This window comes from Coregonus lavaretus (genome assembly GCF_964263955.1).
Source record: "Coregonus lavaretus genome assembly, chromosome: 23".
Lineage (NCBI taxonomy): Eukaryota > Metazoa > Chordata > Actinopteri > Salmoniformes > Salmonidae > Coregonus > Coregonus lavaretus.
Genome location: NC_140010.1, coordinates 28,487,125 through 28,513,436, shown reverse-complemented (window position 1 = coordinate 28,513,436; position 26,312 = coordinate 28,487,125). Strand labels below are relative to the sequence as shown.

Here is a 26,312-nt window from a genome sequence, read left to right as displayed (position 1 = left end):
CTCAAGAATACCAAACAGTATTTGACAAAAACATAATTATTTAAAATCTTGATCACACTTGGGTACGATGACATACAGTATGACTCTCTATTTATGCGTGGGAATATTTGGGAACAGATTTCCTAAATTAAAATCACTTTGAGCTGATTTCCTGGGGATTTTACAGTCTTTTATGTCCAACATCGAATAAAAAAAAAATATATATATATATATATATATATATATACAGTGCTTTCGGAAAGTATTCAGACCCCTTGACTTTTTCCACATTTTGTTACTTATTAAAATTTACATAAGTATTCAGACCCTTTACTCAGTAATGTGTTGAAGCACCTTTGGCAGCGATTACAGCCTAGAGTCTTCTTGGGTATGACGCTACAAGCTTGGCAGACATCTTGGATGGGGAGTGTCGCTGCACAGCTATTTTCAGGTCTCGGGTTCAAGTCCAGGCTCTGGCTGGGCCACTCAAGGACATTCAGAGACTTGTCCCGAAGCCATTCCTGCATTGTCTTGGCTGTGTGCTTAGGGTCGTTGTCCTGTTGGAAGTTGAACCTTTGCCCCAGTCTGAGGTCCTGAGCGCTCTGGAGCAGGTTTTCCTCAAGGACCTCTCTGTACTTTGCTCCGTTCATCTTTCCATCAATCCTGACTAGTCTCCCAGTCCCTGCCGCTGAAAAACATCCCCACAACATGATGCTGCCACCACCATGCTTCACTGTAGGGATTGTGTCAGGTTTCCTCCAGACGCTTGGCATTCAGGCTAAGGAGTTCAATGTTGGTTTTATCAGACTAGAGACTCTTGTTTCTCATGGTCTGAGTCATTTAGGTGCCTTTTGGCAAACTCCAAGCGGGCTGTCATGTGCCTTTTACTGAGGAGTGGCTTCCGTCTGGTCACTCTACCATAAAGGCCTGATTGGTGGAGTGCTGCAGAGATGGTTGTCCTTCTGGGAGGTTCTCCCATCTCCACAGAGGAACTCTGGAGCTCTTTCAGAGTGACCATTGGGTCCTTGGTCACCTCCCTGACCAAGGCCCTTCTCCACCAATTGCTCAGTTTTGCAGAATCTTGGTGCTTCCAAACTTCTTATATTTAAGAATGATGCAGGCCACTGTGTTCTTGGGGACCTTTAATGCTGCAGAAATGTTTTGGTACCCTTCAACAGATCTGTGCCTCAACACAATCCTGTCTCGGAGCTCTACGGACAATTCCTTCGACCTTATGGCTTGGTTTTTGCTCTGATATGCACTTCAATTCCATTCAACACCTCCCATCTATCTTTTAACACCATCCATATAGGATTTCTATTTGCCATATATATTTCAACTGTACTGTGATGTCTTACAAAAGTTCTGAACCTTTCTATTCTCATTGTTTCTACAGATTGTGAATTGAAAATAAACATTTTTGCTAATAGTATTATTATGTTATTGATCGATTGACTATGACTTTTCAGATCACCCAGTAGTGCTATCTGCAGGGTTAGCTCCAGGTAAATATTGCAATCCTTTAGCTATTCCTGGACCTGTGTCCAAAAACAAGCTACAAATGGACAGTACCAAAACAAATGATCTAATGATTCTGTCTCTTCGCAATATGTTTAATTTTTAATACATTTGCAAACAAATCAAAAAAACTATTTTTGCTTTGCCATTATGGGGTATTGTGTGTAGATTGATGAGGTAAAACATTTATTTAATCAATTTTAGAATAAGGCTGTAACATAACAAAATGTGGGAAAAGTCAAGGGGTCTAAATACTTTCCGAATGCACTGTATATATTCTTTATATTAATGTTTTTGCTCCGAACACTTGGAGGCCCAGATAAAAATCACCAGCCTGCGGGCCTCCTATTGAGGAACCCTGACAAAGGCTCGGAATCAAACCCATAAACCAATTAAATCACTTTAATGGCTTAATAAAGACTCTCTAATTCTGGATTATTTTTGAGTTGCTTTTTATAGATATCTTTTTAGAGAAGATGTCAAAACAGGAAACTTTCATAACTGAGAACACAGTGGGGCCTGTGTGTGTGTGTACAGCTGACTCATGTGACTGATGTCTGGAGGGAGTGAATGGCACCATGCCAGGCCAGTTTAACACCCATATCGCACATATCCCCAGGAATCTCTAGCCCAGCAGATCACAGAGCAGTCACAGACCAGATTGGGCCCCTGGGACTGTGGACAAAGACCTCCAGAATGTGTGTGTGTGTGTGTATGGGGCAGCAGGGGTTAAAGACATCGCAGTACAACTGGTGTGTGTTTGTGTGTGTGTGTGTGTGTGTCTGAGCATGTATGCATGCCTGCCTGTCCATGTGTGTGTATGTGCTTGCCCATGTTTGTGTACTTGTGTGTGTATGTCTGCGTTCTTGCCTGTGTGTGTGTATTGGTCTTCACTAACCTGAACTCTGGCTTCTGTGAGTTTGGCCCTCTGAGCAAGCTCTTCTCTGGTGTATATATCAGGGTAGTGTGTTCGTTCAAAGGCTCTCTCCAGCTCCTCCAGCTGCTCGGCTGAGAAGGTGGTCCTACTGCGACGCTGTTTCCTCTTTAGTGGCAGGCCCGGCTCGGAGTCCACATCCGAACCCTCGTCTGAGTGGCTAGCTGCAAACACATAACAGATAATGGTTATTCTGATTGGCCGGTTGGAAAAACAAAACAGGAAAGCTGTTATTTTGAAGAAGGGAGCAACAAAATGTATTTCTAAGACTTGGAAGCTAAAGTAAAGGCTTGGACCTTTATTAGAGAGACACACAGAAGCAACAGGTGTCAAAGATTTGGGATAAATCCTGCAATGTAATGTAATGACTAGGGCCCAGAGTTTGACTTGAACAGCTCCTGCGGTCAGGGAATAATATATCTAGTTCTCCCCCACTATGATGGGACCTTAGGGCTTTCACAGGGTGGGATCACTTTAAATAGATCATCAACACCTCCTTCTTAACTCCCCACAGGCCCCAGTGGATTCTAAGGTGATCAAAAGAGAGCCCAGAGAGACCAGTAGTCTGTTTAAACATGGATTAAAGGAGTCGTATCCCTGTAGGGCATAGTAGGATATCGGCATTTTGGATGAAAAATGAATCCCAGATTGTGTCTTTTATCTGTTTGCTCAGTTGAGGGCTGCTGGACAGCGGGATAGAGGGACAGAAGGGACAGAAGGACAGAGGGACAGAGGGATATATAGAGAGAGAGACAGAGGGACAGAAGAATATTGAGAAAGACAGACAGACAGACAGAGGGATATAGAGACAGACAGACAGAGGGACAGACAGACATAAGGACATAGAGACAGACAGACAGACAGACAGACAGACAGACAGACAGACATATAGACAGACAGACAGAGGGACAGAATAATCTAGAGACAGACAGACAGAGGGACAGAGGGACATAGAGACAGACAGACAGAGGGACATAGAGACAGACAGACAGACAGACAGACAGACAGACAGAGGGACATAGAGACAGACAGACAGAGGGACGGAGGGACAGAGGGAAATAGAGACAGACAGACAGAGGGACAGAGGGACATAGAGACAGACAGAGAGACGGAGGGACAGAGGGATATAGAGACACAGACAGAAGGACGGAGGGACAGAGGGATATAGAGACAGACAGACAGAGGGACGGAGGGACAGAGGGATATAGAGACAGACAGACAGAGAGACAGAGAGGGCTTTTAAGGCCTAATTCGGCAGAAGAGTGGTGAATGAAGGCTTGAAGCTGAGAGACTGAAGGACTAAAGCAGTGTATGGGGGAGGCTAGCTGTCTATTAAATAATGATTAGGGTCCTCAAACTAGCGTGACAGCCACCCATTGTCCGCCATTACGTGCCTGCAATGCACTCGTCACACACACACACACACACACACAAACATATACACACACACACATGCATCTGTCTGCTGTGTCTAGGACCTCTGATTTCACGCGTTGCTTTTTCTCTATAACAATGTTTCCAACGCAGATGGCTACAGACAGAAAGGGTTAAACTCCACTCCCTTGAGCTCTTTGCCTAAGGGACTTCTACTCATGAAGTCAGACAGAAGGTGGGACAGAGCTTTAAATAGGGGTCTGTCTGAGTCTGTGCTCGTGTCTCATAGACCCAAATGCTCACCTAAAAACTGAGGCAAATAAAGTTATATTCTAGTGATAGTATTACCCATACCAAGTCCACTGCATGTCTCTCAGTGAGGCAAGAGGAAAGGAGGAAAGAGGGAGAGAGACAGAGAGAGAAGAAGGCGCAACAGAGCCTCTTCAACCTCAGGAGGCTGAAGAAATTTGACTTGGCACCTAAAACCCTCACAAGCTTTTACAGATGCACAATTGAGAGCATCCTGTCGGGCTGTATCACCGCCTGGTACGGCAACTGCACCGCCTGCAACCGCAGGGCTCTCCAGAGGGTGGTGCGGTCTGCCGAACGCATTACCGGGGGTAAACTACCCGCCCTCCAAGACACCTACAGCACCCGATGTCACAGGAAGGCCAAAAAGATCATCAAGGACATCAACCACCCGAGACAGTGCCTGTTCACCCTGCTATCATCCAGAAGGCAAGGTCAGTACAGGGGCATCAAAGCTGGGACCGAGTGAATGAAAAACAGCTTCTATCTCAAGGCCATCAGACTGTTAAATAGCCATCACTAGCACATTAGAGGCTGCTGCTGCCTATTGAAATCACTGGCCACTTTAAGAAATTGAACACTAGTCACTTTATTAATGTTTACATATCTTGCACTACTCATCTCATATGTATATACTGTATTATATTCTATAATATTATACTGTATCTTAGTCCATGCCGCTCTGTCATTGCTTGTCCATATATGTATATATATTTAAATTCCATTCCTTTCTAGATTTGTGTGTATTGGGTATATGTTGTGAAATTGTTAGATATTACTTGTTTGATATTACTGCATTGTCGGAACTAGAAGCACAAGCATTTCGCTACACCTGCAATAACATCTGCTAAACACGTGTATGTGACAAATAAAATTTGATTTGATTTGATATGGTGTGGTTGGATGGTTAATGGAGGTAACCTCTCCTCTATGCTATGCTACTCCTTCTCTTCTGCTCTCTCTCTCCTCCCTCTCTCCTTCCTCTCTCCTCTCCAGATTTAGGTTTAATTAAAAGTAGAGAGCCAGGCAGGCAGGGGAGCGGGGCTCCCGTCTCTTCCATCTCAGTGCCAGCCCCTAGAGCCCAGCAGGAAATGCTTGTGCTGGTTGCCAGTGAGAGCCCGTCCAGGCATTACACAGGGATTTGAGCTCTGGGAATTCTGCTACGGCTCCAACAAGATTTCAACGCAGGGAAGAGCTCTTTATTAGATTCAGACCAGGGGCACCGGACAGAGCACTGAGAGCAGAGAGGTTCATGGGAGATTTGTTGGACGTGAAGAGTAAATATCCATCAGGGCAGAACGTTTTGAGCCGTGATTTGGAATACTGGTCTGGCTGGGACGTTTGTGTTACTTTGACAGCAATGGTGAGGAGAGGTATGGACACAGCATCAATCCTAACTGAAAAACGGATAAAGTATAGTAAATAATTTTTTCTGCCATGAATTTTACATGAACATTTATAAACTATTGGGATGGTATTATGTCCTAAACTACCACTTAGTCTCAAATTCTGCCCCCAAATTATTCCGCCCCAAAAGCAACTGGTCTTGTTACTCAAAACATTCACAAAACAAGAACCTGATTAATTAAGCGATAAACAAGATAAAGACTTAACAAACCAACAAACACATATCATGGTCATCACCATTTAAAGGAAAGCAGAAAGAGAGAAAAGAAGGAGAAAGACAGAGAGGAGGGGGAGAGAGAGAGAAGGAAGGAGGAGAGAGAGAGAGAGAGAGAGAGAGAGAGAGAAGAGAGAAGGAGGAGAGAGAGAGAAGAAGGAGAGAGAGAAAAGGAGGAGAGAGAGAGAGGAGAGAGAGGAGGAGAGGGAGAGAGAGGGGAGAGAGAGGAGGAGAGAGAGAAGGAGAAGAGAGAAGGAGGAGAGAGAGGAGAGAGATAGAGAAGGATAGATAGAGAAGGAGGAGAGAGAGAGGAGAGAGAAAGAGAAGGAGAGAGAGGAGGAGAGAGAGAGGGAGAGAGAGAGGAGGAGAGAGAGAGAAGGAAGGAGGAGAGAGAGAGAGAGAGAGAGAGAGAGAGAGAGAGAGAGAGAGAGAGAGAGAGAGAGAGAGAGAGAGAGAGAGAGAGAGAGAGAGAGAGAGAGAGAGAGAGAGAGAGAGAGAGAGGAGAGAGAGACAGAGAGGAGAAGAGAGAGAGAGTGGGGGAGAGAGAGAGAGAAGGAGGAGAGAGAGAGAATGATGAGAGAGAGGAGGAGAGAGAGGAGAGAGAGATAGAAGGAGGAGAGAGGAAGAGACAGACAGAGAGAAGAAGGAGAGCGAGAGAGAGGAGACAGACAGAGAGCTGAAAACTGAGAAAAGCTGAGAAAAAAGCTCCCCAGCCGCACTGTATCATGTTAACTGCAGGGTGGGGGCGGAGCACTCCTCTTTTACTCCCTTTCTTTCTCTCTCTCTCTCCACCTCTCTTTTTCTCTCTCCCTGTTTTTATTATTAGTAACTGCCGCGAAAACGCTCCATCACGGCCTCTCTGTTAATGAAAAATGACAGTGTTACTTTTGTCATCCTTTTGGCCTTCTTTCTCTCTCTTTCTCTCTCTTTCTCTCTCTTTCTCTCCATCTCTCTCTTTGGGTGTGATGTGGCCCGGGTTCCTTTGTATGGCGGAGGGGAAAGGCCTGTGGCAGGGCTCTATTGGGCCGATTTCCACGCTCCATCTGTAGGATCCATCAGGGCTGCCCCAGCCTGCATTCAGGGCCCTGTCACCTGCCCAGCAGGGGAGTGGGGGAATGGGGGGCTGGATGGGTGAGGGAGGCGAGGGGGGTGGTGGGGGCACAAAGAGGGCCAGAGAGGGGCCACTGGGGGCTGTGGAGGGGCACAGCAGGGGAGCGCCCCCCCCCCAATCCCTCCCACCTTCCATCTATAGCCAGAGGGGCATGGGGGTTGGTGGGGGCATAGGGGTTGTGGAGTTGAGAGGATGAGGGGGGTGGTGGTAACTGAGAGGGGAGCTGAATGCACCTGGAGAAGATAGACAGAGGTGAAGGGGTGCTACGGAGGGAACGAGAGAGAGAGAGAGAGAGAGAGAGAGAGAGAGAGAGAGAGAGAGAGAGAGAGAGAGAGAGAGAGAGAGAGAGAGAGAGAGAGAGAGAGAGCGAGAGCGAGAGCGAGAGCGAGAGAGGAAGTAAATGTATGGTTGCTCTCTACTCTGCTCCACTCATTCTTAAAACTGTCCCTTCCATCACGTCCATTTCCATCACTTCACTTCCCTCTTTCTCCTTACTTACTCTCTCTCTCTCTACACCAACATCCCCCCATCGCCACAACCGCCCGCATTTGAATTTGAGAATGCCAACCACGTTCCGATGCCGTGGCGGATCAAAACGAGAGGGGAACGCCGACGCAGGCGCAGGAACCCAGAGCACCAGGGTTCCCACACATTCCCATCAACAAACGGGAGAAGAGGATACTGAACACACAAAGGGAGGCCTCGACCTCCTCACTTAAACACCCAAATCAAATGTTACGCTGAAGCTAAAGCGCCAGGGTGCTGAAAATACAAAATACTCCATAGTTTGGCTGTGACTCTGACAATAATCTAAATGGGAAAATGGATTATTATCCCTGAGGGGGGAATTGGTTTTGCTGCAGAATTACCCACTAAAATAGACATTAACAAAACAGGACCAGGACGTGTAAGGCCAGTAGATAAAGGATACATTGAATAAGGTTGACAGAGTGACACAGTAAGGATAGATAGATATATAGATTTCAACAGGTAGTTTGTGTTGGACAATGCTTCCCTCTTAAGCATGAAATACACAGAGAATCTCACTGCCGATAGACTGCCAATAGGTACTTATCACAGTGGGAGGCTATTCCTTCTTTTGCTAGAACAAAAGCAGTACCTGCTGCGTCCCGAACTGGTAGCGACGAACCTGACATTTCTACTTGTAGAATCGCAATGCTTGTCAGTGGCCAACAACTTGACTTTGAGCCAATCAGAGAGCATGAACCCCCACGTGAGGGAGTCAACAGGAGCGACAACAAAAAAGGAAAAAAGAGGGCATGAGCCAGTCACAATTATTATGTAATTTAGGCTATGGGATGGGCACTAGCTAAGTGAACATACGCAATGCACACAACATTAAATACTTCCTCCAAGCTAGCTAACCACTGTAGCTAGTATTGACATAATTATTAAATCACAATGGATTAGTTTCCATGAAACAGCTGCCTATGTTGGCTGCCGAGTTAGTGCAGTGTCCTTAGCTAACTAGCTATGTTGTGCCAGCTAGCGAATATGCTAACATTAGCTAGATATTTAAACATTTGGCTATGGGCTGGCACTGGCAGTATGGGATTATGGTGAGTGAATTAAATTGTTTATTCGTCATCTTGCTAGGTAGTTATCTAGCTGTGGCCATCAAGTGCTTTCTACAAAATAGTAACATTAGCGAAGCTAGCTAGCTAGTTAACGTTGGAATCTAGACCATACACTAAGCAACACATTCGGACATGCATTGCCAAACAACGCTAATGCCACCTTCTGGTTTGGAGTATTTTAACAAGGCTGTGTGGCTTACGACTTCAAGGTCTTTGCTGTGTGAACACAAAAGAGATTGACTGCCGACACTGTTCAGAGGTGCTAAGTACTGTCGGCAGGCAAACGTTTGACAATCCTACCGGTGTGTCTGAGCTTTTAAATAATTAGTCTCGTAGATCGATGCATTGTCTATAAAGCCCTCTTGCATAAACTTCCGCCATACCTTACTTCTTTGTTAACCTTCAGACATATAAGTTACCAGACCTGGACTCAGGGATGGCTAACCCTGGAGATCCCTTCAATCTCCACTGAGTCTGCTTGTATTTTTTTTTGCTCCGCTCATGTAGAATCATCTCCAAAAGTCCTTAAAGTTTGTGGAGTTGGTGCCTTTAGGTGGGCAATTCAGACGGATGTCAGAGGGCCTTTTTAACTGAAGAATGTGTTTGTTTCATATCATTGTGTTTTGCTTTTCGAGTTTTGTGTTTGCTTTTCATGTATTGTGTAATTCATGTGTATGTAGATATGTATAGTGTAATTGTTGTGTATTGATGTGTATACAGGGCTCATCTGCGGAAGAGACCGTGGTCTCAGCATGACTCTCTTCTTAAATAAAGGTTAAAAAAAAATACAAAAATGTATATGCTGTTCACACAGAAACCCGCGCTAACACACGTGCGCACACACACACACACACACACAACCACAACGATTCACAGAGGACAGACATTGCCAAAAGCACACACACAAACCTTAACTAAACTAAATGGTTTATGGATCCAGGGAGCAGACAGGCATGGCACACACACACAGACTGTCGCTGTCCATTACGATCACCTCTAGCAGAACTGTATTTAACAGTAGAGGAAAAGCTCCACACAGACCAGACCTCAAATAGGGACTGACTGGGCTTGTTGACTGTGTAGAGTCCAGTGGCCAAGACACACCCTGGCAAGCATTCCCTCTCCACCCTACTCTGAGATGTTAACACGAGGAGACACATCATACACACACATAGTGGCTGACACACACACACACACACACACAGAGAGAGTCACGACTCTCCAATACACATGCACACACACACAAACAAACAAACACACACACAAACACACACGCACACAGAGTCGCCAATATACACACACACAAACACACTGTCGCCAATATACACACACACACACACACACACACACACGCTCTGATTTTGCAATCTCAGCATAAAGACGTAGAATGAGAGAAAGAGAGGGAGAAAAAGAGGCAGAATGAGGGAGACTGATGGAGAAAGAGAAAAGAGATGGAGAAAGAGACAGAGGACTGAGCCAGAGAGAAGAGAGAGAGATAATCCAGAAAGAGACAGAAGGACTGAGCAAGAGAGAAGAGAGAGAGATAATCCAGAAAGAGACAGAAGGACTGAGCCAGAGAGAAGAGAGAGAGATAATCCAGAAAGAGACAGAAGGACTGAGCCAGAGAGAAGAGAGAGAGATAATCCAGAAAGAGACAGAAGGACTGAGCCAGAGAGAAGAGAGAGAGATAACCAGAAAGAGACAGAAGGACTGAGCCAGAGAGAAGAGGGAGAGATAATCCAGAAAGAGACAGAAGGACTGAGCCAGAGAGAAGAGAGAGAGATAATCCAGAAAGAGACAGAAAGCTACAGAAAAAGAGAGAGAAGACTAAACAGAGAGAAAGGGTTTAGAGAGAGGGCCATATGGGGCTGTTTATGACGGGGCTGGTCGTAGGGCCGGGCGGCCCTTCCTCTAGGGGCTCTTAATAGAGAGGGTAATTGAGCTGCTGACATGTGTTCCCCTGCACCCAAAACAAAAGGCAGAAGAGACAAATTAACTAGTTATTTGCCCAGGGAAGTAGATCTGGCCCTTTCAGAGAGCAGGACTGGCTGGCCGACTCACTGAATAAAACAGTACATCAACGCCATGGAGGCGTGACAGGGAAAAGCTAGGGCTGGACCCAGCAGATGCACACAGGGTATAATGGTTAACTGACAGCTTATGGCCCCAGCTGGAGTTAACAGTGTGGGGAGAAAAGGAGGAGGAAGAGGGGAGGATGGGGAGGAAGAGGGGAGTGGGGCCTGGCTCTCACTTGACTTGCTAAGGAGCCCCCAGGAGTCTGTTGCAGCTGCCTGGGAATGAGGGAGGGAGGGAGGAAGGAGGAGGGATTGAGCAGGGATGGAGGGCGAGAGAGAGAAGAGAGAGAGAGAGAGAGAGAGAGAGAGAGAGAGAGAGAGAGAGAGAGAGAGAGAGAGAGCGGGCTGCAGAGATCACACACAAAGAGAGTCAGCGATATGACGTTAAACAGAAAGAGAGTCAGCGATATGACGTTAAACAGATGTATCACTCTCTAATATAGCTGAAGTGACAAAAAGCCCCAAACAGGGCATTATGTGGACCCAGTGTGGGGCATCTTATTATTTAGTTCCAGTGGGGTGGAATGAGGTGACAGTTTCACGGTGGCATTGCCACCCCCAGAGAAGGGACAAAGCAGCGGCACAGCACCCATGCAGGGCCACATGAACAGGCCAGTCTGCCACACGCTCCCCTCCAGCACTGACCCAAACCAGCCCAGCCGCCCAAGTCACCCACTCCCCAGGTGCATAATCTGCCTAGTGGGCCTACTCTCACAGTCTCACACCAAGCAACCACCAGCATCATTCCAAATAACTTTAGCTTTACACATCCATGCAATAATATTAAAAAAAACATACAAGGTTCCTATAATATTGGATGTCTATGTAATATGTTCTATAGCCCAGAGGAATGGAACGGGAGTCCATTAGCTGTCATGGTGAACTAAATATTATTCTAACCCTCTCTTCCTGACGTGGAGATTGTTTTAACAGGCAGTGACCCTAAGTCGCCCTCTGACCCTGCCAAACTACAGCCCCATGTACTGCCGTAAAGGGGGTGGGGGGGGGCAGGAGGGGAGTGGAGGTGGGCTACTGACCCCTTTACAGGCCAACATCACCCCTCCACAAAACTTCATAGGCAGTGAACGGCCAGAGAGTTCAACCACCGTCGCATTCCTCAGTTTCTTTTCTTTTCCATAACAAATTCTCTAGGCTGTGATGTATCTTTCTTTCTGTTTCTCCCTTTACTGGTTAGTCTGTCTGTCCTGGTTTCTTTATTTTAACATTCTGATATTTTTTGTATTTTATTAAGCTTATCTCATAGTGCTGAGAGAATGTTCAGGTCTAATTGAGATGCACAAATACTGATGCGGAAAAAAAAGCAGATATTTTTATTTTGCTCTTTCCGTGAGAAAACACAACTAAAAAGAGCAAGGAAATTACTCTACCGTGTCCATTCCATTCTACGCTGAACTAAACTGCTCTTAAAAAATAATAAAAAAGCGAGGCTAAACAAAGTTAAGTGATTGACAACGCTGTCTGGCTTTACTCAATTAACTATCTCATTGTATCGAAACCTTTTTTACCAGAACTCCCATCGCCCTTCACCCCCGACCTCATTCTCTCCTAACTCCTTTATCCTCAACCATCACAGAGTTTTGCTTAGCTAATACTTCCAAGGAAATAGAGAGCTCTCCTTGACCTTCTATTGGTCAGTCTTCTCTTCTCTCTTCTTCTCTCTTTCTCTTTCAGCCACTTCAAACTGTCTCTCTGGGCAGTGGGGAGAATGTGACGGAGTCCATCAGCGACGAGAGGCAGGCCCAGGGCAGGACCCCGCTCCCTCACTTCAAAGTTGGCCTGCATTCATTAATTGTCCTTTGAATTAATATCACGGTGCTCACAATGCTGTGCCAGCACAGAAAGAGGATTTAATGAAGCATAGAGCCTGTATTCACTTGCAGATAAACCAGTGTGGATTTTCTTGAGAGTGATGCTGTGACGTAGGCTAAAGTAAATGTGGTGTGTATAGCCAGGGTGAGAGGAGATAAATAAGGGAGTGAATAGGGAGGGAGATGCTTTTGAATGCACCGCTAACATACACTACATGACCAAAGGTATGTGGACACCTGCTCGTCGAACATCTCATTCCAAAATTATGGGCATTAATATGGAGTTTGTCCCCACTTTGCTGCTATAACAGCCTCCACTCTTCTGGGAAGGCTTTCCACTAGATGTTGGAACATTGCTGTGGGGACTTGCTTCCATTCAGCCACCAGAGCATTAGTGAGGTCAGGCACTGATGTTGGGCGATTAGGCCTGACTCGCAGTCGGCGTTCCAATTCATCCCAAAGATGTTAGATGGGGTTGAAGTCATGATTCTGTGCAGGCCGGTGAAGTTCTTCCACACCGATCTCGACAAACCATTTCTGTATGGACCTTGCTTTGTGCACAGGGGCATTGTCATGCTGAAACAGGAAAGGGCCTTCCCCAAACTGTTGCCACAAAGTTGGAAGCACAGAATTGCATAGAATGTAATTGTATGCTGTAGCATTAAGATTTCCCTTCCCTGGAAGTAAGTGGCCTAGCCCGAACCATGAACAACAGCCTCAGACTATTATTCCTCCTCCACCAAACTTTACAGTTGGCACTATGCATTGGGGCAGGTACGTTTCTCCTAGCATCCGCCAAACCCAGATTCGTCCGTCGGACTGCCAGATGGTGAAGCGTGATTCATCACTCCAGAATCGAATGGCGGCGAGCTTTACAGCACTCCAGCCGACGCTTGGCATTGCGCATGGTGATCTTAGGCTTGTGTGTGGCTGCTCTGCCATGGAAACCCATTTCATGAAGCTCCCTACGAACAGTTCTTGTACTAACGTTGCTTCCAGAGGCAGTTTGGAACTTTGTAGTGAGTGTTGCAACTGAGAACAGAAGATTTTTACGCGCTATGTGCTTCAGCACTCGGCGGTCCCGTTCTGCGAGCTTTTGTGGCCTACCACTTCGCGGCTGAGCCGTTGTTGCTCCTAGATGTTTCCACTTAACAGCACTTACAGTTGACCGGGGCAGCACTAGCAGGGCAGAAATTTGACGAACTGACTTGTTGGAAAGGTGACATCCTATGACAGTGCCACATTGAAAGTCGCTGATTTCTTCAGTAAGGCCATTCTAGTGCCAATGGTGATTGCATGGCTGTGTGCTCGATTTTATACACCTGGCAGCAACGGGAGTGGCTGAAATAGCTCAATCCACTAATTTGAAGGGCTGTCCACATACTTTTCTATATATACAGTACATTCTCTAAATATGGTAGCCAGGAGAATCTGGATGTCGCTTACGATTTTATAAAATGGTTCGCAGGAAACGACACACTACGGAAGTTAAAAATAAGCTACAACTTCTAAAAAGGGAACTATCACTTTAACTTGATCCAAAAAACACCAGGAAACATCCAAGTGGAAAAAGTTAAGACCAAACACATAAGTTCATCATAAATGTGTATCACACTAAACTGCTTCTATGTTTGACTACTTGTGGTGACACCTAACACCAAATGATCTAGGATACATCACTTATTAATCTATTAGTGTGAATTAAAAACTCTCAGCCCTGAATGAATTCTGATCACTCCATCCAACATCAATTTCCTAGAAACAGTTGCTATATTCCAGGTATTGTGGATTTGGATTTGTGGTGTGGCATACTGATACAGTACAGTTCCACTGGCCAAGTTAAGTTGGGTTTAAATAAGTAGTAATAACCCAGGCAGGGAGACCGCCAGTGATCATACACAGAGTCAAGACCCAGCTATTTCTCTTCTCTATCCCACTGCCTGGATTTCTCTACTGCTCTGCCTGGAGGTAGCGATGGAAAGTAGTCTGTAGAAAACATTCCACTGGTCGCAATGAGGCTCTGTTGTTTGTTATGACTGGAGACAGTCTCTCCTTTCTCCCTCCATCTCTCTCAATCCCCCTGCTTCACTAAGACAGCGTAAAAATGCCCGGACCGCTGACAAATATACAACATTATAGAAAATCAATGTCTATCTTCTCTGAAGGTTTCCCCTGTTCTGTCTGTGGGGGTATTGGTGTGTTCCTGACATGGTTGGCTATTACTGACTGTGTGAGAGACATAGGTTTATTGAAATTTTTAAATGCCCTGGGAGAATAGGCATTATGAAACATTCTAATTGGTTTATAGGGTTTGTGTATATACACTTAGACAAATCATATCGGTCATTGATATGATTCCCCATAGATTTAGCTTCAACCGAATGATTGCAGAGTTTGCATATTACGGTCTATGCATGCAACGTTTAAAAATGGCTCTCACTTATTTTTTGTTTCTCTGCTGTCTCTCTTTCCCGCTACTCTTCCCCCCCCCCCCCCCCCTCTACTCTTTCTCTACTCTCTCTCTACTCTCTCTCCAAACTCTCTCAGTCCATGCCAAAGTAGTGGGGAGCCAGTTTCCCCACTTTATTTACACAAACAAAGTCCTACTCAGTTTCTTTGACAAAAGCAGCTAAATCTTTCATGTTTTGTCAGCACTTGATTCCTCCTGTCCCCCTGGCTATTTGCCTGCCCCAGGACAATGGAGCCAGGAGAATGGGAGCAGATTTTGTGAATGCGCCTCAATGAAACCAATTATTACATGTTGACTGCGTTCACCATGGCAGATTTGAAAGAACTGGGCTTATTCAATTTGGCACCACGGGATTCCCTTTCAAGATAAGTTATCCCTTTGACTGTTTGTATTTCTGAGCTTTTCTTTTTTCTCCCCCTCCCTCCCTCCCTCCCTTCTCCTTCTCTCTCTCTCTCTCTCTCTCTCTCTCTCTCTCTCTCTCTCTCTCTCTCTCCCCCCCCCCCCCCCCCCCCCATTGTCATAAATGGAATCCGCAAGAGTAGGCTACTCCTCTTTCATGACTTTGGTTATTTTAATTAGCTAAATGAGGCTAAAGGGGTGTCCGTTGGTGTTATAGTCATATACAGAGGAAGGGGGTGTCATTCATTAGGAGGCAGTTAATGTGCCAGTATTTATTGATTAATTAACATTAAACCATTCATTCAGTTTAGGAGGCCACATCCATGCCAGTATCCTTTATGGAATTTGCTCATGCAAGACTGACAAGGTTGAGCACTCTCTGCAGACAATTTTTGCACTAAATGAATGTGTTCATACTAATGGAAAGTATTTACTATGTCCCCAATTTCTGTTATTTATTTTCGAACTACTGTTAAATAATTGGTCAATAACCATAATATTCTTAATTATATATAAATAATAGAATTTATACATTTAACATTTTATTTCCCCTGAACTCAACTATTCCTCTTAAACAGGAAGTGCAATCGTTTAACATCAGATTCATTTCCTGATTAAAAGCGCAACATTTACAATTTGCTTGGGGGCATCCTTCTCCCAGAATACTCTAGGTGCCCTGTAATGTCATGCAGATCTAGTAGTAGCTACCTGGTCCCAGTATAGCTACTTTATCCCACTGAACTCTAAAGTGGCCTTTTCCCAGACAAATAAATCTAAATAGAGAAGCTTTGATCTCTGCACTTAAGGGTAGCCAACAATGGAGGCAGAGGAGAAAGAGGCAGAGTGCAACAGTCCTCTCTCCCCTGCAACAATAGCCTCTACAAACACCTACTTAATCAATATTTGGCCAGAAGACACCCTCTCCATACCCAAGACAGCCTTTTCACATTCTAATGAAGAGCTTTAAAGGAAAAAGAAAACAACAAGATCAACTACTTCCACAGACACACACAAGAGGATAAGATAATTAAATATGGCCATTGCAGACTGAGGGAAAAAGGAAAGTAATCATTGGACTGTGTTTGAATTGGAATATAATTCAGTAAACAACATTTCAGATATGCCATTATCAACACTTGAGTTTGCTCTGAGTTAATGAGTTAATGTAGTCATTATGGACAAGATGAAGATGATTATTCTGGCAATGTAACAAGAGGTCCAGGTAATGACTGAAAGAAAAATACCTACAATAATTATTCCCAAAACACTTAACTATGTTTCATTGATCTAGATAACACATAAAAACAACAACGTTTAGTCCATTCAGGCGTTTGGCATATTTTTAAATAAATAGGCTGTAAATCATATTGTGATACATCTATAGGCCGTAATAACAATTTAACATCACTTGTTGTGCACACTTGTTGCAACGTTTTATCATGTCTGGCTGTTCCTAACTTACAATATCTATATCCGAATCATATGCCTAACTCACAATATATGCAAGCCTGTATAATCAATCTAAACAAGGCATCATCAGCACGAATAGATAACAGAGAAAATTGAGGGGGATAATATCAGATATCGAAACACAATCATCATCGAAAGAGCACTATCACATCTCCATAAATGGGCTATTGATTGTGGTGGACAAAGATACAAGCCTGTAAATTATTTCCAACACCGCAGGAAAAATATTAACCAAACTGGGAGAGTACATTTAAAAAGGTGAATAAAGTAAACTGCCTATCCTGATCTGTATTCGCGATGCCTCGCCTGGAAAGAGGCAGGAAAGCGGCTATAGATGTTGCATGAATGCGCGCGCCCCGGGCGAAGAGGACTGGGCGGGCTTTGTCCCTAGATGAAAGTGGGAAGAAATAAAAGGTTTGAGTTTAATCTACTAGAAAAGGTTTGCACTGCGATTACTGATGTAAGGAGTAGTAAGGAGTAGTAAGCAGACCATGCCTCCTGCGCAACGATTGTAAACACATGCGTAAAATAGCGATAAGAAAGGCGTAATCATTTGATGATGCTTGAAAAAATTGTTTAAAAAAAATATATATATATGTTTGCTTAGTCTAGTTCTTTAGATATGTATTTGCTATAAGTGAAACGAAATTAATCCCTCCAAAAATGTTAAAGCAGGCAATGTGTCCCTTCCGAAACCTTGTTATGAATTTAGAATAGGCTATGCTCACATTTCTAAAATGGTATGTTTAAAAAAGTCCGTTTATGAAAGTATAGCCTACATTCCTGAAAACCCAACAGGTCACCAAGCAACAGGTGTTTGGGGAAAATCCAGGTCATAGGGAGAGATAGGATGCTGTCTCTTTCTCTGTGAGTCTGAATAGCAAACGCCATCTCTTGATGCTAAAAAAGACTCCAAATGAACATTTTGTAGGTGAAAACGGCCATTTTCTCTCGGCGCGCAGTCTATAAAACGGGCCGGAGTTGCCTATTGGTGTTATCTGAATTATTCATCGCTCATTGCGGGTCCATAATGTCTTCTCCCAGCCTTTTGTCAGCGCATTTTTTTCTCCCTTTCTCTCCACATTTTGAAAAGCTTTGGCGTCTTTTTGTACACCACTGAGCCGCTTGCTATAGCAGGCCTTTGTGAGCGTAAAACCGAAGTGTGAGTCTCAATAGACTCTCGAGCCTTTGTCCCCCAAGTTCATCCTCAAGTGTCCGATTGTGTGCGGAGGAACCGTCTTATTTTATGGGGGACGGAACAGTTGGGCAAATGTTTGATCAACTTCATATGGAAACGTTTGGCTTTTGTAAAAGTTTCGTTTAGTTTAAACTCAGGCATGCAACTCAAAATTCCATATTCATAAAGTTTGGCCTATATTGCAGAAAACTCCACCAAAATAGTTATTATTTTCAAATGCTTAAATATTCGTGTTTTTTTTGTCAATATCTATCTCATATCTGCACAGCAATCATTCTGCTTGACAAACCAACCACAATAAAAAAGTTAAATGCAGAGTCACGCGTCCAGAAAAATAATGTATTCTGCTAAATGACTAAAATGTAAATGTAAATGTTAAACAATTGAAGTATTTAATTAAATAGTAATGGTCCATGATCATATTTCCATTTATCAAATTATATGGGTATTCTAATTCAATTCTGCATTGTTTCTCTGTACATTATGTACGCCGGCCCCATCTGAATTTAGTGTAATATGCAGGTTATCTGCTAATTCAACATCTTCAAGAGAGAACGACTCATTTTTCATATTCTCAATTTCTCCCAATTTTAAACTGTCTCAAGAGGCCAACGAATAAACCAACTTTTAACAACTTCTAAACAACATCTCAACATATATTTTATCACAACCAAATATAGAAAATTGAGAGGAAAATAAGCATTCCATACTTCTGAAATAAAATGAATTTTCTAAACCAAAATTGCCCCCTTGTCCAACAGGGAACCCGTGGCCTACAGGCCTGTGCCTACTCAACATCGGCAACGCTTTGCACTGCTTTTGATTAAAACCGTTACTCACATCTATCCCCGAGGATGCCATCGATGCTGTGTTTCGCTCGTCTTTCGTTCTCTTCCAATTCCCTCTTCTCTATTTCATCATCGTCCTCCTCGTCTTCTCCTCCAACTCCCCCGAATTTACAACGCATGATACGGCTGATTGAACTCACTTTGAAAGTAAATATATAAATGATAAATTGTTGGTAAAAAATCATGCTTGAATTGATGAAAGTGCCAACATCCAATGCATATTGCCATAGCACCTGTTGATTGGTTTTCATCTTGCAATAATGTTTCACAATATTCTGTTTATATCTGGCAAACTTTTTCAAACTTTCAGAATGTTTACGGCTGTTGGAATAGGGGTGTCATTCTTTCATGCATTTATGACTTTTGTAGACTTATAGGCTATCCTCCTCTCCTGCACGTTTTACTAGGCTTATGCAAACGTATAATATTATTGTAGGCTTATACGATTTCAGGTAGCCTACATTTACATTTTGGTCATTATGCAGACGCTCTGGATAAGATCCTTACAATATATTTTTTGGTTGGAGAACTTTAAGTTATACATTATTTATAAATTATTCGAACATTTTTAAATACCTGAGGGGATGTTGTTTCTGTCACAGATCCCGTCTTTGAGTAATTTATCCCTAATTTCCCAGCTGAACATGCCCGGGTTGTCTCTCTTGTATTCCTCGATCTTCTTATCCACATCTGGGGTTGTTGTCTGCTTCAAGTGGGAAGGATGTAACAACAAAAAAATCAGTAGGCCTATGATTGCTACTGCAAAATGTATTTACTTTTTTTCAAACTAAATTAGGCTACAAGGGCTATGTAGGCCTAATAGCCTATACGGTTTGTTGAGTTTTATCGTTTACTTGATCGTTTTCAAAATCCATGTTTTGACTGTCTGTATTAACTCAAATTGTGTGAGTTAATATGGTGCTAAAAGTGCGCATAAAATAAGGCCTTATAAATGAAATATGTATTCGGAATAATGAATAGCATATGACAATAAATTATAGCCTACCAAACTGTAAATTATGATATATCCTTTTAGTTTAACGGCCTGTCATCCCCAATTACATGTATCTTGTTAGTGGCATGTTGAGGTGCAGGCCATAAAGTTGGGCTTGACCGAGACATTGCTGCTATATAGTCCGGTTCTAGGGTCCTCACCTTGGGTTTGCTGCCTCCGATGGCCCCAGGCCTGATGGAGCCTGTCTCCTGGTACCGGCACAAGATTTTCGACACGCAGCCATGGGAGACTCGGAGCTGGCGGGAGATGACACAGGGTCGGATGCCGTGGTGTGCCATCTCCACGATCTTGTGGCGGATGTGGTTGGGCAGGGGTCTGCCGTTGATAAACATCCCACCGAGCTGGTTCACCCGGCCCTGGCCTAACGGGGTAGAGACTGGACAGAGGGAACGCATTTCATTCAATAACAATAACTTCAACAAAAAAAGTAAACCACAGCAGCAAAAAAAAGCCCAAACAATCAGGCCTATATTTATTTATTTAACCTTTATTTATCCTATCTCAGTGAGAGGGGCTATATTTTTCAAGAGAGACCTGTTGCAAGAAAATATATTGATAACATACCATTTGAACTCGGTCTATAGCAAAATGTTTAATTGTTATTGTTATTACATGGGTTAGACCTAATTGATGGTGCACAATGTAAATCAATTTCAAATGTATAACACGAGCATTGTTGTTGTTTTGATATCAGCTGCTACTACGTCAATTCAACTGAACCAGGGATTGCTACAAACTGTTTATAGCCTAGTAGGCTAGTGTAGGCTACTTAGTTTCCAATAAGCTGCCTACAATTTTAGGGAATATAGCAACTTTGATTCACTGTCAAAATGCTAGGTCATGTGTAGGCCTAATTGTCTGTTAAAAGGCAACACTAAGACAATTATTTATATACGAACAACAATTTTGCAGCTGTTCAAAGTTGACACAATATCAACACTTGATTTCTGATTAAATCAATGACAAACAAACAAAATCTTCCAATACGCAAGAAACATAGCTTACCTTCCAGTGAGTAGCCTCCCCGCGGGTAGTTTTGGTGTGGGTTCGGGCGCATCATCCTCGGTATGCCCCCCGCTAGTGCTGTCATGTCTCCTAAACTTCCGCCAACGAAGCTTTGCTCTGGACCAAATCAACACCAACTCGTGAACTTCTGAAATATTCTGGGATCCACAAAAACGTATAGCCTATAGGCCTACACTTTGGCTTCGATGGAGCAGCAGGACAGCCTCCACGGGTTGCTTCGTCAAAATAACAGCATGCAACAAAAAACACAAGTTAAATCCTTGGAGAATGGTGCATTCGTCGATATCCAACGTGGAGTGTGAAAATATTGACAAAGCAATGTTTGCCTCTGTTGAAATTGAAGGCCGCTTAGTTGGAGTTGTTGTTGACACTGTATGTGAATTGAGAAGATGGGTGGAAGCGAAACATTTTATAAGTTGTTGCTCTCCTTTCTCCTCAGTCCTTCTAGGCCTCTGATTGGCTTAGAAAGGCGAATATACCGGGGGGCTGAGGGTGCGTTTTGATTGGCCGACTGTCTTCTGTAGTGACCTCACGGGTTCAAGGCGTTGTGTCTTGAGTCTTGTGGTGCCCCCGAGCTTTTGCTTTCACAGAATCTGATCCACGATCAGCCCTCCAGTCATAAACGGTATAGGCTATATGGTCCAACCATGTTGATGGATGAAGATGCGCCTTTTAGTGAAGGCTACGCTACCCCCTGTAAGTCACCAGTCACCAATGTATTACTTTATTATGTTGGGACTATTTCATAACAGCATTGCACATGCACCATTTTCTGCCTGTAAAAGAACACACACACACACAAACACAAACACACACACACTCACACTGTTTGCTATGCACAGTGATTCTACAAACAGGAATTGATTGTAGTATTTAGACAGTAGTGCACTAATTAGAATAGAAGGAGCACTGCACGTTCGACCCAGCAGGGTATGACGCCGGGAGTGCAGTAAAGTTGTCTGTAGCGAAAGAAAGTACAATTGTGTGAGACATTATTTATAACTTCATGAGTGTCAAATGCCCCCCCCCCTCCCCCCTTCTTCTCTTTCTCTCTCTTTCTCTCTCTCTCTCTATCTCTCTCTCACTCTCTCTCGCACACGCGCGCGCATTCGCACTTGCACACGCACTCACACGCATGCGTGCACACATGCACACGCACACAGACATCCACCCAGCTAACACATATGGTTTCTTGAAAGTTGTGGGAACGTATGTTTTGGATTTCACATTGGTTGTGGGAACGAATTGATATGTTTCCTGACTGTTAAAACGGAACGTTTTTTTAACATTCTGAGAACAGAAGTGAACATTTTGCCTGTTCTGGGAATGTTTATTTTTAGGTTGCAGGGAGGTTCTGAGAATGTTTTACTCTGGTTACTTTAACGTTTTCCTGGGAGGTTTTATTAATGCTCTGAGAACGGTTTTTGAATAACTTCCTTAAAACTTTCACTGAATGTTTCAATAAGACTTTTAATAACACTGCTAGCTTATTTTGGGTTAACTTGTTTTAACTCCAAGCACAGATAGGACACATGGAAATTAATTTTGATTGGCATTAATCATGCATGCACATTTCTTTTTATTGTGACACGGAATCAGTGCGATTCAAACCTATAATCTTATGTTCTCTATCCATGGAATTACTCCACTGCGCTATGAGGATGAAGCTAGCATGCTATGTTTTTTAAGCATACAAAGCTGTTAATTTTTGTCTATTCAAACAGAACCCATTTCAAAGGAAACAAGCACTCATTATTAACATCAGGTGTGGCCAATTAGTGGGCGTGACAAACACACCTGAACACACTTAACAAGATAGAGGATAGAGAGAGTTTTGGTGATGCTGAGGACTGAATGTATATGTTTTTAAATAACATTCGTTGAACGTTCTCGGAAACATTACTAACGTTTTCTTGTGGTTTTTATGGAACGTTTTCTTCAAGTTCTGAGAACGGAATGTTGGTTTTTAAATACCATTCTTAGAATGTTCTCTGAACGTTACTATAGTTTTCTTGTGGTTTTTATGGACGTTTGCTTAACGTTCTCTGAAGAATTTGAGAACATGACTTTAAATAGAACCATGAGGAAACTGGTAGTAAACGTTATGGTGAAGTAGCCTACTGAAATTCCCATAGAAGAATGTTGTTTCTTAACTTTCTTGGAACAATTTGAGAACATGACTTTAAATGGAACCATGAGGAAACCTGTAGGAAAGAGTATGCTGAAGTATTGATATTCCCACAGAAGAACGTTGTTTCTTAAAGTTCTCTGAACTTTTTGAGAACATTCCCAATGTCAAACCAGTTGGAGAACATTCCTAGAACATTACCAAAATTGAAATGAAATGTAATGGAACGTTTAGGAAAGGTTATGTTAAAATCCTTAGGAGTCTATTGACGCACCTGTGAGTCAATCTAATTAACATAACAAAAACATCCCCTTCAAAATCTGTCAGTTTAAGCTAGAGATATCTGTTTTTTTGCATGGGCTGCGTCTCAATCCACCGCATCTGCCTATGTCGGCCTTCCGCATCTGTGGTGGAAAGTGGCAGAGCTACAGCGCTGTTTGTCAGAACAGGAGACATCCCGAAAATCGGACATCTGTAGCGACCCCCACAAGCCCCATGGGACTCGTCTGACGTCGGAACCGTTGATGTGCCAACTTCTATTTGTAGCATCTGAACAGTTTGGGCTACAAACTAATATTTTTTACATTTACATCATTTAGCAGAAGCTCTTATCCAGAGCGACTTACATATGTCCCCACTATGGAAAGGGGGGACTCCGTTTTGCTCTATGATCCCCACAAATGTCACAGGACTCATCTGAACGTAACCAGGTACCGGTTTAAAAAATGAATGGAAGTATGGAGCTAGTTTTGTGGCAACAATAGAAAGGGGTTAAATATGTGTCAAAAAAACGAAATCCCCCTCCAGCTTAGACTTTTAGAGGTTAAAGTAATGAAATACCCAAGAAAATAACATTTTTTTTGTCAAGTTCCTTAATTCCTTAAATGTGCTGAGAATGTTCCAAAGCCAAGCAACTATCCTGCACCATGCCCAGAAAGTTGTGGGAAGGTTGTACGCAAAATAACCATAGGACCACAACGATCTCACCTAGCTCTAAGAAACATATGGTTCTCAGAATGTTATGTGTGCTAGCTGGGACTTGTTCCCCATTCAGAAGTCTTTGTGGAGGCTCATTGAACAAGTCATGTCAGTCAAAAAGCTTCTCCCATTCACCACTCCAATCAATCAAAGGTATGGAGATCATTCCAAGCGAAGCCTTTGAGTTCTAACAAAACAACGATTTTTTCCCTCCAAATTCCACATTGACACTTACCCTAATATTAGCCTACCCACCAATTGTTTAGGTCACATTTCCAATCAATGAACTGAACGAAAATACAGTTTTGTTTTAGGATACTTATTAGAGAGGTGTAGGCTACTTACTTGTGAGAGGTCGTGGCTGTTTTGGGGCCTGGAATATAGTAACCGATCAACAATTCATAATCACGTGGGGGGGGGGGGGGGCAACATGTCAAGGCATATCAGTTGATAGCAACTATTAAAATATGCTATTCTGTGTGCTTTTATAGGCCTATAGGAATAAGGTTAATCCCAACGTATTGAGCCCTACAACATAACGTTACCCTGGTTGACATTCACCACAGTTTAATTTTGTTGGCAAAAATACTTATATGTATAAACAACAGAATAAACAACAGAAAAGTTCGAGAGTGGTTTTCCTTTGGAATATTGGATGGCATCATTGCCATCTTCACGTCTCTGTGTGCGCACCCGGGCGCGCTGCGGCCCTTAATAACCGGTGATTATGGAGCGTCGCGGTCCCAGGTGCTCCCTAACCGGATTAGGGCCGTCACCGTGGCGCTAGGAGCCGCCACACCACGGGCAAGCTGGAAGCTCCACAAGGGAGAGCGTCATTAGTTATGATTTTAATTGACATTGCTGGAATAGCTGAACAATAATAAATGCTTCTGATGAGTAGGCCCTATGCCTAAAGCCAATCATAGCCTATTTGCATAATGGTGTCACCTTTTTATTAATGACAATAATTTAGGCCTACGTCGTTTTTAGCAATGTCCTTGAGGTGTTCAAAAAGAGCAATTTATTGTTTCTTATTCATATTTCTATTTCTTTAGAAATAAATGGGGTATTATTGTTATTATAATAATTATTGTTATTGTAGTCCTTATTATTATTATTATTTAATAATAACCATTTGTATTATTAACTTTTTTCTCACAATGATAACAACGGAGATAAACTAGTAGTCTTAATAATCAATGTTAACTTTCTTATTGAATAACCATTACTACTAATACGTTCAAATCATTAAGATAATACTTGGACCATAATAAAGTTAGTTTTTGACTAATCTTTTAACCATGTGGCTGTCGTGTTTGTCACCTGAAATCTAATACATCTAACAGAAGTAGAATTATGGTAAACCAAACGACATCTTAGAGATGGAAATGTGGATTCCCACAGTTAATGAAGGCCTGCATTGACATTCAGCTTTTTGGAAACCGAAAAGACTCTTCCAAATGTTTTCTTTCTACAGGAACGCACGGACAATGGAACGCAGGAGGGAAATATGGTTTGGACACGGGAGTCCTTTCACGTGCAAAGGGAGGAATTGCTCTCTTTCTCTCAGAGTTCCAACACAGAAGTCTACATGCGGAACTTCTTCCATGGTATCCTAATGGTCGACTAATTCAACATTAGGACCATGCATGACCCGCGGTTCAATCACACGTTGGTGAAACACATGCGTGCAAATGGTCGATTATTGACACAGAGACATGAGAGTTTATTTGACTGTTTGTAACCTTGTTGAACTGTGACAATTAGCTATGTTTGATGGTCAGAGGCATATGCTGCTCAGGCATAGGGCCTATTCCAAATAGGTCAATGGAGAACGTTAGGCTCTTTGTGATGATGAGGATTGTTAAAACATTTGTTGGTAGGCTACAATGTACTAATATGGTAAAAGTTATATAGATTTGTCACAATATCTGATAATACGATGATTGATATTTTGGTATAGGCCTTCAAGTAGAAGTTGTCAAAAGTAACCTTCTAATATTGCATTACCAAAACAATTTGGACTGTTAATAAATTAGGATGATACAATGATAATAATATACCTAATAATATGCCTAATAATAATAATAATATGCCTAATAATAATAATAATAGGCCTAATAATAATAATAATAATACATTGTGAATCAAAACAAATGTTAAAGCAAAAAACAACCTATCTAGAATTGTAATCATAAACATCCAGCGAGATAACTAAAAACTGTATCTCTTTGCAGTTTTAAGAAATGGTGTGGCTACTTTTTACAGCAACAACCCCAGCATGCAGCCTGATAATGTTTTTCTTCACAGGGTTTGAGGTGGGATACATTCCCATTTTCTCCTTCAAAAATACGTCCACGGGACATAAATTACTTACTGAAACTCTATCTATATCGTCATAAAAGAGGGAATGGGGCAAAAACAAAGTTATG

The 26,312-nt window shown here is 42.9% G+C and overlaps 1 protein-coding gene across 1 annotated transcript in view; it reads right to left on the bottom strand.

Annotated features, from left to right (window-relative positions):
• LOC311098809 (paired box protein Pax-3-like) overlaps positions 1-20,838 on the bottom strand; it is a gene marked incomplete at both ends in the record, with an annotated part of 30,826 nt that extends 9,988 nt beyond the window's left edge. The window contains 5 exons of the mRNA XM_084139381.1: positions 2,396-2,595; positions 18,726-18,872; positions 19,310-19,439; positions 19,889-20,124; positions 20,754-20,838. Coding sequence (XP_083995507.1) covers positions 2,396-2,595; positions 18,726-18,872; positions 19,310-19,439; positions 19,889-20,124; positions 20,754-20,838 — 798 coding nt within the window. The remainder of the gene's footprint in view (positions 1-2,395; positions 2,596-18,725; positions 18,873-19,309; positions 19,440-19,888; positions 20,125-20,753) is intronic.
• Between the last annotated feature and the right edge of the window lie 5,474 nt (positions 20,839-26,312).